This window comes from Phyllopteryx taeniolatus, chromosome 5 (assembly GCF_024500385.1).
Source record: "Phyllopteryx taeniolatus isolate TA_2022b chromosome 5, UOR_Ptae_1.2, whole genome shotgun sequence".
NCBI classification, from domain to species: Eukaryota; Metazoa; Chordata; class Actinopteri; order Syngnathiformes; family Syngnathidae; genus Phyllopteryx; species Phyllopteryx taeniolatus.
In genome coordinates, this window is record NC_084506.1 from 10,802,652 (window position 1) to 10,815,357 (window position 12,706).

At 40.9% G+C, this 12,706-nt stretch overlaps 1 protein-coding gene across 1 annotated transcript; it reads right to left on the minus strand.

The window, feature by feature from the left end:
* Window positions 1–290: 290 nt before the first annotated feature.
* Window positions 291–11,553, minus strand: syt19 (synaptotagmin XIX). The gene is made up of 9 exons (XM_061773573.1): window positions 11,140–11,553; window positions 10,218–10,437; window positions 10,049–10,119; window positions 3,093–3,149; window positions 2,594–2,776; window positions 1,534–1,683; window positions 1,114–1,233; window positions 913–1,024; window positions 291–800 (listed from the first exon to the last, which is right to left on the minus strand). The coding sequence occupies exons 2-9, from the start codon at window positions 10,417–10,419 to the stop codon at window positions 493–495; spliced, it is 1,203 nt and encodes a 400-aa protein (XP_061629557.1). The 5' UTR covers window positions 10,420–10,437; window positions 11,140–11,553; the 3' UTR covers window positions 291–492.
* Between the last annotated feature and the right edge of the window lie 1,153 nt (window positions 11,554–12,706).

Genomic DNA, 12,706 nt, shown 5'->3' on the forward strand with positions numbered 1-12,706 from the left:
TAATGCTAAGAAACCACAGCGGATGCTTAAAAACTCCACTGTGACACAGTAAAACTGTTCCGGCATAAAAGGGATACAGATCCTCCATTCTGCTTGACCTAACAGCCGAACAGGACAATAAATAAATACATATTTGGCGACCCCACCCGCCCTCCCCCTCCTTCATTTACAATTTACATAGATGGATTAATTTTTTTTTTTATTTGAATAGCATTGTTTTTGGGGAATAGCAACATAATATTAAGCCTCAAGGGGGCAGTAAAGACTTGTTACAAAAGACCACAGGTTAATCATGTTGTGGAGGAATACATTTAATGTATCTGTGTTTATATTATTTTTTTGAGGAGATGTTAATAAAGTTGGAAAAGCTGGAAATTTGTAAGCAGTCGGAAAATGTGTTCAAAGTGTTTTGTTAGTGAATAGCACTATCCACTTAATTTAAAAAGCAATGCACACATCCAGGAAGTGCAGAAGAAGTTGTTGAGACATAACTCAGATAAGTAGAGCATGCCATCTTGCTATTGGCTGGCGGACTGAGCGGAGTATAAGACCCAAGTGTTCATTTTCGTAATTCTTGTTCTTATTCACAGTTAACTGTCCAATGAGGTGCTTGGATGATTTCCTACTTGAGTGAGTCTCAAAAACGTTGACTAAAATTTTACACTCTTGCAGAGGAAGTTCTGGCAAGGGGAAAACAAGAACTTCATTGAAGACAGTCATTGTGCCACGCAGCACTGCAGAGGTTTTCTGGTACTTCAACTTGCACCGGTTGCACTGCACACTGATCCTGACATAGAGGGCTGGAGAACACAAAGTATGTGCATTAGCACCTGCACATCTTGTTTTATACTATGTTGTGCTATCAAAGCTGCCAGCTACACTTGTGTTCATGTTTGTCTGTAAGCAACTGACCTTCATCCAAGTGTAGCTCCGTATGGACTGTTCGAACCTTTAACACTCCAACCTCAATTCTCTTAGAAGTTGGAAGAAACTTCAGTGACAGGAGCACATTTCCTACAAGATCCTGCCAATTGAGAGGATATGTTTAAAAACACAAACAAATTCAATTTCACACATTTCCTCCTCAATCTGTTAAATGGGGCTTGTTTTTACCTTGCGGGGAGTGTTGAGCTTCCCTTTTAGCTCCAGAGGGTAAGAGATATTGAGTTGACCTAGAGGGGTCCTCACCTCTCCCAATGCTGCGTGTCTGGAGAATTTATCAAAGTCTCTCACCTGACACACACAGGCAAATGGGGCCAGATTCACAATTTGCCAGACTTGTCATAAAGTTAACTTGAATAAGCATAGTAATATGAGGGGATGGATTTCTAGTTTTTTGTCTTTACTTTATACAGACTATCGACTATCTGATGCGGTAATCTAAAAAGTGTTAGTGACTTGATCACAATATTCAAACTTGCATACTAAGCACTTAACAAATCATTAGTCTCCTTGTTGTGAATACAATAATAGTACTCTCTCATCATAAAGTTGAAATATTGAACAACATTCCTGATACTGTCAATACAGAACCTCCATCCTGAGATCGATGTGCTCCAGCTCCTTTTCATCATGCAGAATACAGCTGAACTGGTCTCCAAACAATGGGTTACAGGTGCCTTTTACAATGCGAGTCCGCCAGTCCTGCAGAACTGTGCACAGGGCAAGTGGTGTCCCTTCACCCTAATAGGCTCAGAGCAGTAAGTCATGGCAGCATTAGTACACTGTATGAGGTTACTGTTTAGTAGTTGGACATGGAAAATGTATCTCACATAAAGTGGAAGTTTTTTTTTTTTTTTTTTGTAATAGTTAAAAAAAAAACAAGAAAATGGTACAAGACGGTACTAGGCGGTTGTGTTAAGAGGTGCTAATTAAAAAGGTTTCCATATCCAAACTTATTCAGACCCAATCCATATAAAATGTACATATAAAACATATAAAAGTATGTAAAGTTCATTACATTCACTCTACAGTAGATTATACTAGCTGTTGCCAGGATCTCTTACAATAATTAAACAATTACATTTCCTCAAAATTGTCCAGTAAGTTCAGGGAAAATAACTACTTTTAAAATGTAAAGAACACAAGCAAAACAAAACAAAAACAATAAGGCTGCATTATTTTTAAACTATCACAATCAGTAAATTGTTTTAGGCCCCCTAAAACCACTGTTCCGCCCCCTTGAAATTAAATTAGTTTTCCCGGAAATCTCAAAACCTAGCGACGTCCCTGATCACAATTATAAATAGTAAAATTTCTTTTAGGTTCATGGGCAGCCAGAGGATTGCAATTCAACAAGTAAAAAGTTACTTTAACTAAAAATTAGAGCATGGATAATTTGGGGATTAACTGACATAATTCACAGGATTTCTAGAAGGGACACGATCAACATCAAAATCCAGATTTCAGTGTTTCATAAACTTTCATAAAAAATCCAAATGTCATCAGTGTTTAGTGCATGTTTGTTTTTTAAACAAAATTGCTAAGTTGCCAATTTACGTTTCCTTTTAAGAACAAAATAATACAACAGGACAAAAACTGCCATACAATTGTCAGTGGTAAGAAAAAAATATCATAAAAAGAGAGGATATACCCCTTCATCAATATAAGGCCCCTCCATCTCTGGTCCAATCCAAAGGAGCTTCAGTTGGACAAACAGTTGGAGGCTGCTGGTTTGTCTTCCTTGCTGAAGCCCCTCCACCTCCAAAACAGTAACCACAAGATGGTGCTGCTGCTCATCATAATATACAGAATAGTGGAGCCATCCGTCAAACATCTGTAGGCGATGGATGGTGGGAAAGTGTCAAGCAAATGATCTATTGGTCATGATAATTGTTAATACAAAATAAAGGCAGAGATTAACCAAATGTCTGAAAATGTTATAATATGGATAGTTTTAAAATATTATAAAATCCAAATGTCAACATATAACACTGGTATTTATCATTTTTGTTTGCAAGATAAATCAATATCAGGCTAACTTGAGGTCAAAAAGTTTTCCCATATAGGACTGCAATACACAAGGCATAGGAAGGGTGTAGCCTATATAAACCCATTGAATGTAGTGAGATGAAGAAAAGACTGATACAGACTTTGTCCTCGCCTGCTTCCTGTGTGGATTCCAAGATGTCCGCATCAACATCCTCGACCTGCAAAGTTTACAGAACATTATTTATTATCTATCCATTTTCTGTACCGATTATCCTCACTAGGGTCGCGGGCGTGCTGGAGCCTATCCCAGCTATCTTCGGGCGAGAGGCGGGGTACACGCTGAGCTGCCTTTTGCATGTCATGCAAAGCAGACTTCCATGGTTTGGACAAATCCGGAGGAAATCTAGTGAGTATATTCCTAGAAGGATGATGAGGATGGGGGCTACAAGGCAAGAGAGCTTGAGGAAGATGTAGTGAGGGATGACTTGAGAGTAGTTGGTGTTAGAGAGGAGGATGCAGGAGATACATATAGGTGTAGATGGAAAATTATGACGTGCTGTGCCGAAAGGAAAAGAAGAAATCATTGTATAACCAACATTGCACACAGACAACCTTTCGGGTATTGAACACTGAAATGGGATTGTCTTAACCTCCAACCCTTTTGTCTGTTTTTCAAACAAGTTGAATTTTCATGCCGAAGAGCCACTCGTAATTAGTCTCACACAGTCATACTCCCAAATCTGTGCCCTTCTTTCTCAGTCACCTACAAATTTTGCTCATCTCATCGTTTGTTGTTCGTCACAGTACGCACTGGTTACCTATCTGCCAGATCTTTTTATGTTTTAATGTTTGTTTTTGCATCCAACCTGCCTCCAATCAGTTATTGGTGTTTGTCTGATAAACTGAAGTTATCTTCGTCTGAAGTTATCTTCGTCTCAGTGAGTGGGGCTCAGTGAAGATTGTTCACTTTGGGCCCTTTTACTTCAAAATTCAAATTGAAAATGCCATTTTCTAGGCCCCCTGTCAGTCATGGGTCCTGAGAATCCCCATCACTTCCCCCCCCCCCCTGTATATGTCACAATATATCATGGTAAAAAAAAAAAAACACCGCAAGCCAATGTTAGGTTTATGGCCTAAATCAACAGCATTGGTAATAACTAAAATTATTTTCATGTTTCTGTAAGGCTTAATACACCTGTAAGTAGAAGCTCTTAAACCTAAATTATATCCTTAAAGGGTCATATTGTGGAAAACTGACCATTTAATTACTTGTTAATAAATGATTGGGTCTCTACAGTACATAAAGTCAAAAACAACCAAGTAAATATTTTAAGAGCCTCTTGCCGAAAATATGTCTGTGAACGAACACTTCTGAATTTTACCAAATTATGACTTCACAAGTTGGCTAATTTACACAATAACCGTATCTGTGTATTGGTTTTCGGCAATATGTCCGCTGCACACAAATTGTTTAATTTGGTGGTTTGATAATGTAATACTGCCTCGCTTTCTGTGCTCTGTTCCTGCTCACCTTCTCAGACTCTGACTGGGCTCTTTAAGAAGCAGGAGGCGCCCGCCAATACGAACATTTATTAAATACACCTAAGAATTCTTTTAAATTGTAAAAAAAAAATCAATAACTATATAACAAAGTGTCTTTTTAGTGCAAAAATATACTGTAATTGTTATTGTTATGGGAGGCATGGTGGCCAACTGGTTAGGACACAGTTCTGAGGACCCGGGTTCAAATCCGGCCTCGCCTGTGTGGAGTTTGCATGTTCTCCCCGTGCCTGCGTAGGTTTACTCCGGATACTCCGGTTTCCTCCCACATCCCCAAAACATGCATGGTAGGTTAATTCAAGGTCTCCAATTTTGGCCTCCTGGGTCCGGGTACTTGAAGACTCTAAATTACCCATAGATGTGAATGTGAGTGCAAATGGTTGTTTGTCTACAGCAGGGATGTCAAACTCATTTTTGTCACAGGCCACATCATACAACCCCAATTCCAATGAAGTTGGGACGTTGTGTTAAACATAAATAAAAACAATACAATGATTTGCAAATCATTTTCAACCTATATTTAATTGAATACACTACAATGACAAGATATTTAATGTTCAAACTGATAAACTTTGTTGTTTTTAGCAAATAATCATTAACTTAGAATTTTATGGTTACAACACGATCCAAAAAAGCTGGGACAGGGTCATGTTTACCACTGAGTTACATCACCTTTTCTTTTGACAACATTCAATTAATGTTTGTGAGGACACTAATTGTTGAATCTTTGTCGGTGGAATTCTTTCACATTCTTGATTGATGTACAGCTTCAGCTGTTCAACAGTCTGGGGTCTCTGTTGTTGTATTTTACGCTTCATAATGTGCCACACATTTTCAATGGGAGAAACGTCTGGACTGCAGGCAGGCCAGTCTCGTACCCGCACTCTTTTACTACAAAGCCACGCTGTTGTAACACATGCAGAATGTGGTTTGGCATTGTCTTGCTGATATAAGCAGGGGCGTCCATTAAAAAGACGTTGCTTGGATGGCAGCATACGTTTCTCCAAAACCTGTATGTACCTTTCAGCATTAATGGGGCCTTCACAGATGTGTAAGTTACCCATGCCATTGGCACTAACATAGCCCCATACCATCAGAGATGCTGGCTTTTGAACTTTGCGTCCATAACAGTCCCGATGGTTCTTTTGCTCTTTCCCCGGAGGACACGACGTCCACAATTTCCAAAAACAATTTGAAATGTGGACTCGTCGGACCACAGAAGCCTTTTCCACTTTGCATCAGTCCATCTTAGATGAGCTCGGGACCAGAGAAGCCGGCGGCGTTTCTGGGTGTTATTGATAAATGGCTTTTTATTTGCATAGTAGAGTTTCAAGTTGCACTTACCGATGTAGCGCCGAACTGTATTTACTGACATTGGTTTTCTGAAGTGTTCCTGAGCCCATGTGATGATATCCTTTACACATTAATGTCGGTTTTTGATGCATTGCCACCTGAGGGATTGAAGGTCATGGGCATTCAATGTTGGTTTTCGGCCTTGCCGCTTACATGCAGTGATTTCTCCAGGTTCTCTGAACCGTTTGATGATATTATGGACAGTAGATGATGAAATTCCTAAATTCCTTGCAATTGTACATTGAGGAACATTGCCCTTAAACTGTTGGACTATTTTCTCACCCACTTGTTCACAAAGAGGTGAACCTCGCCCCATCTTTGCTTGTGAATGACTGAGCAATTCAGCGAAGCTCCTTTTATACCCAATCATGGCACCCACCTCTACCAAATTAGCCTGTTCACTTGTGGGATGTTCCAAACAGGTGTTTGATGAGCATTCCTCAACTTTCTCAGTCTTTTTTTCCACCTGTTCCAGCTTTTTTGGAACGTGTTGCAGCCATAAAATTTTAAGTTAATGATTATTTGCTAAAAACAATAAAGTTTTTCAGTTTGAACATTAAATATCTTGTATTCAATTAAATATAGGTTGAACATGATTTGCAAATGATTGTATTCTGTTTTTATTTATGTTTAACACAACGTCCCAACTTCATTGGAATTGGGGTTGTATTTATGGCTTCCCTCTGAGGGCCGTTATGACTGTGAAGGAATTATCCCCTCATATAATTACATGACAAATTGATGAATAACAACTTTTAAAATCAGAAGCCTATAAAAAAAATTTCAACTAGTACATTTCTTTTCAAAGGGGGGTTGGTAACAAAAAATGTTAGCGATATCTCAACGTTATTACAATAGAACACAAATAGCAATTTTTATTTGCTTTCGTAGTCCAGATCTGGCCCCCGGGCCACCACTTTGACACCTGTGGTCTACAGTATATATGCCCTGCCATTGGCTGGCGACCAGTTCAGGGTGTACCCCGCCTCTTGCCGAGTCAGCTGGGATAGGGTCCAGCACGTCCGCGACCCTAGTGAGGATAAGCGGCACAGAAAATGGATGGATGGATATTATTGCTAGCCATCAATATTACCAATTCACCACTTTTTAAATATTGGTAAATAACCTTATTTTTTCTTGATTAAGATGTCAAATTTATTTCAGAATACATATAAAAACTATTGGTTTAGTAGTTAAATGTTAAGTTACGTCTCAAATTGTACTCTAAAAAGTTGAATTCAACTCTTCCCTGTTCATAAATGTTGAGAGATCACTGCTATTGAAAGGGTCCACATTAAAGCACTTCAGGATACCAGATTTTTTTTTTTGGGGGGGGGGGGGGTTAAATGGCAGGTGGTGTTAGACATTTGTTTAACCACTGTATAGGTATAGGTACAGTTAGAAAGATGGAGGCATGCACTGGAAAGCGGAGGTATAAAGATTAGCCGAAGTAAAACAGAATATACGTGCATGAATGAGAGGGGTGGTGGGGGAAGAGTGAGGCTACAGGGAGAAGAGATAGCAAGGGTGGATGACTTTAAATACTTGGGGTCAACCGTCCAGAGCAATGGTGAGTGTGGTCAGGAAGTGAAGAAACGGGTCCAAGCAGGTTGGAACAGGTGGAGGAAGGTGTCAGGTGTGTTATGTGACAGAAGAGTCTCTGCTAGGATGAAGGGCAAAGTTTATACAACAGTGGTGAGGCCAGCCATGATGTATGGATTAGAGACAGTGAAGAGACAACAGGAAGCAGAGCTGGAGGTGGCGGAAATGAAGATGTTGAGGTTCGCTCTCGGAGTGACCAGGTTGGATAAAATTTTAAATGAGCTCATCAGAAGGACAGCCAAGGTTCGATGTATTGGAGACAAAGTTAGAGAGAGCAGACTTCGATGGTTTGGACACATCCAGAGGACGACCATAGGGCGCACCGCACTAAAAGGCGCAGTCTCAGTTACCGGGTCTATTTCTGCATTTAACACATACATAAGGTGCACCGTATTATTGGGCGCAGGCATGGTAAAACATACGCTAGCTTAAAACATACGGTAGCATGCATGCACGCTAAAACAATGTTTTTAAAAAGGCGGCGGGAGCAAAACTGAGTTCAGTTGTACTTTATTGAAGTATTTAACAATGTACTCACATTATTTTTGATCAATCCTCATCCACAAATCCATCAAAGTCCTCATCTTCTGTATTCGAAATGAACAGCTGGGCAAGTTCTCCATCAAAAACGGCAGGTTCCCTCTCGTCATTGTCGGAGTCAGTCTCGTTCCCGGGGGGCTGTTCAGCAATGATGCCGGCTTTCACGAAAGCTCGGACAACAGTCAAAGCAGATACCTTAGCCCAAGCATCCACAATCCATTCACATATGGTGGCGTAACTTGCCCGGCGTTGCCTCCCAGTCTTAGTTGCACTTGGTTTTTCACAGCGTCTGTGAGATGGGCGCGCATGGAGTCACAGATCAACAGGGACGGTGACGCATGGAAAAAAAACGTCCGGTCTCTTTACATACACCTCACTCAGCCACGCTCTCATTTTCTCCTCGTCCATTGAGCCCTTTTGATTGGCCTTAATGATGACTTCGGCTGGAAACTTTTCTTTAGGCAGCGTCTTCCTCTTAAAAATCACCATAGGTGGCAGTTTCTGTCCATTACCATGGAAACCAAGCACAACAGTAAAGGCCGACTTCTCATGCCCCGTTGTGCGTATCGCTACCGTGGTGGTCCCCTTCTTCTCTACAGTGTGGTTCACCGGGATGTCGAAAGTGAGCGAAAGTGAGCGGCATCTCGTCCATGTTGGTGATGTGGTTGTGCTAGATGTGTTTGTCGGCAATCTTTTTACTGCAGTAGGAGTAGGAAGATGGCCAGCTTTTTTTTGCTGCTGCGCCACGGTAGTCCTTGCCTGGATGGATAGATGGCGCCATTTCATAAAACGAAAACACCAAGACAGACCTCCTTAAAAATGTTCGATTTTCATTTCTTCTGCAAGCGTTATTGCCATCAGTTGAATGGTGACTGTAGAGACACTTCTCCCGGCTGTTCTTTGCTCATTAATCCATTGCTCGAGTTGGTCTTCCAACTCGGGCCACCTCGCCTTGTTTCCACGGAAACTCAGCTTCGTCTTCTTGATTTGGCGAAGCTCGTTTTCCTGCTTCCTCCACTTGCGAACCAGGGATTCATTGATCGCGGCTCCTCGATTCCCATGTTCCTCCTCATAACTGACAGCTTGCAGTTTAAACTGCGCTTCGTAAGCGTGTCTCTTCGTAGGTGCCATTTTTGGGGGTGCTTAGCCAAACCGATGTTGTTTTGCACAATGCAAACCCCGGCGCTACATACCTACTGGGGACGTGCCTTTAGCGTCCTCCTTCACGCGCACCCTTTACGTCCGCATGCTGTACTCAGTCATGTCCGCCTTTCCTCAATATAAGCAGCGTGTCGGCAGGAAATGCTCCCAGTCAGTCAAGCGTAGTGCTCATCAAAGTCACACATAAGGCAGGTCGCATTATAAGGCGCCCCGTCCATTTTGGAGAAAATTTAAGACTTTTAAGTGCGCCTTATGGTCGTGAAAATACGGTATATTGGTAGAAGAATGATGAAGATGGAGCTGCCAAGCAAGAGAGCTAGAGGAAGAGCAAACAGAAGGTTGATGGATGTCGTGAGGGAAGACATGAGGGCAGTTGGTGTTTGAGAGGAGGATGCAGGAGATACATGGAAAAGGATGTCGCGCTGTGGAGACCCTTAAAGGGACCAGCCGAAAGGAAAAGAAGACTGTAAAGGTACAATAAAAGTTCCATTCCAATTAGGTCATTCATTCATTCATCTTCCATTCCACTTCTCCTCACTAGGGTCGGGGGCGTGCTGGAGCCTATCCCAGCTATCTTCGGGCGAGAGGCGGGTTACACCCTGAACTGGTCGCCAGCCAATCGCAGGGCACATACAAACAAACAACCATTCACACTCACATTCACACCTACGGACAATTTAGTCTTTAGAGTCCCTGCATGTTTTTAGGATGTGGGAGGAAAGCGGAATACCCAGAGAAAACCCACGCAGGCACGGGAAGAATATGCAAACTCCACACAGGCGGGGCCGGGATTTGAACCCCGGTCCTCAGAACTGTGAGGCGGATGTGCTAACCAGTCGCTCACCGTGCCGCCCCAATTAAGTCACCTCAAATGAAATTGTCTTTTGCCATGACTTCTCACCTTGATGGTTGGAATTCCTTTGTACTGTCCTGTTATTTCAGATACATCATCTGTGTACAGCAAATCATTCACTACAGTAAAGATGAAACAAAAAATATGTTTTTCATTTGTCAAACGTTAAAATAAACTTCATCATATAATGGTTGGTAATAATTTAACCCTTGCTCACCTGCTTCAGGCAGAGGGAGTATGGCAGCTGGGCGTCTGAAGCATCTAAAGGCCTGCCAGGCCAAGATACCCAATGCCACAAGAAGAAGAGCGATTGACAAGCTGAGGATGCTGTATTTAATTGCAGCTGAGAAGGGAAACCTCAGAACTGCAGCTGATGACAGAAACCTCCCGGAGAAATAGCCTGATGAAAGGACCATCATTTTCTCCCTCCATGTGGGCTACAGACCAGTAAAACACATGATTATGTGACAACAACCAATGTCATAGGAAATCTTTTATTAGAAACATATTTCCTCCACTATACCTGATCAGTTTTAAGTTGTAAAAGCATTTTTAACCACTATATGGCAGACATTGCTTTCTTAGCACTTCCAGATCTATTGGGCATTCTTCATCAGGAATATCATCAAGAATAGGAAGTGGTCTATATGTTCAACAAATTTAAAGGCAAGCCTATGTACCTAGTTTTCTTAGCGATGCTGTCAGCCATGATTGTTTTGTGGCACTGATCAGTCATACAAGACAAAGGAGGCTTTGTTGTATAGTTGCCAGTTTCTTGTTTATTGACTAACGCAAACTTTATATTAACAGGGGGACACCTAAAGACACAGTAATGAAGCACAGAACCACTCAAATCATTTTAGGCTGCTGGTCAATAGAAGATGTTGATCCTGGTATTGTTAATTTCACTGTCAAACATTGTAATAGGTTACGCAAGTAGGCTAGATACCCTTCTAAAAAGACCAAGATAAATACAGTAGCTACAGTATATATGGAGTGTATGACTACATCAGAACATTTTAAAGCAAAAATAAAGTACAAATCAAGATAAAGAAATTCATGTTATTTATACAATATTCTTTAACATAAAATACCTCAGGAAAATATACCTGAATTAAAGAAAAAAAACAAACACTTACTTTATTCAATGAAAATCAAGATGATTTTAGGGCTGTAGCTCTCTGGTCCTCTGTTTGGCTGACAATGCATCATAATCCTCTAAAACATTTTCTTTTGTTTTTTTCTTGATGAAAAAAACACTGAACTTACTGACGCTTCTTCCTCGTTCTTTGACACACTAGGCACACTCCCTTGCTCCAAGCTCTTCAAACACATACTCACACAAACAAATGACAGAACGGGTTGCACACACGTCTGGGCAAACTAGTTAGTTTAGATCTTGATGATATTCTAGGAAGCTAAACATGACCTGATTGCCAGACGTTTCTTCCTCGTAAAGATTACTTTACGATCAGATCTGTGTTTAGATAACATTTACAAATAAAACGTGGAGGTTTAAAACCCTTTGCAAACTCCTCTAATTCGATATAGTAATAGACGATACAGCAGCTCTACTTCTACGGGAGAGTGGCATAAGATGAGGTAGCGGGTAAGTTGACTCAACCCTTGTTGCGAATCAATTATAAAAAAATGAGAATGTGACTAAGCCGGTGGCTCAACTTACCCCATACAATTATCTATTATTTTGGCAGCATAATAATTGTAAGCTCCATTCGCCAACTTGACGGCAGCAAATCCCAAAAGAAAACCAAAATATGAAGACATAATATCGTGACTGCAACATCTAAGAAGTTGTTGTTGAAGGCCAGTCACAAAGAGAAAGAAAGGCAAGAAAAGGAGAGAAAGGCGAGAGGCCTAAAAAAAAAAAAAAAAAACAATTGTGCTCCAACAGTGACATTGTGGTTCTATTGGAAGCAGACCATGAGAGCTTTGATTCTTCAAGTGTTGACAAAAATACTTCATGGTAGTGAACTTCAATACTAAATCTAGAAGTTACAACTACATTGGCAAGCAGCAGAAGGTGGATGGTGACGACCTAGAGGCGAAGTTTTTGAGAAAAGGCAAAGCTGGATATGGTCAGCCAAGCTTTACTTTCAAAGAAAAAGATGGTCCTCTTTTCCAGAACTGATGTCATTGCCAAACTTTCCAAACATTGCAGAGTTGGGGGCACAGCAAGGAGGGCTCCTGCAAACTGCACAAGTTGAATGAAAAGTAAAACGTGTGTGAGCAAGCTAAGGGAAGATGAAAAAGGATGGATGATGAGGATGAAAGTTTTCCACTTAGCATTTTAAAGCATTCTCAGGCCTACATTAAAATATGTTGAAAGAGGCTAGTAGTATAGACCTTACGTTTGAATTGTTCAATAAATCAATATATATTGAAGAAAATGCCTAATTTAATTCCGTACAGACAGGTATTATTATGGAATAGCTTAATGGAGGAAGGGAGGGGAGGAAAGGAGAGGTGGAGGTTGGGTTGAAGTGAGCGTTCTAAGGGGAAAGAGGTGGAGGCAAGGCTGGGGGAAGTATGGAGAGAAAAACCACTTACCCCATGCATGCGTGGATAAATTGTGCCACAAGACAACTTTTTGAGGACAGATTATATCACCAAAACTGTTTTGTTCACATTGAATCTGCTTGTTTGTAGGGGGGAGCAATATCCTGAAATATATATTCATATATTAGT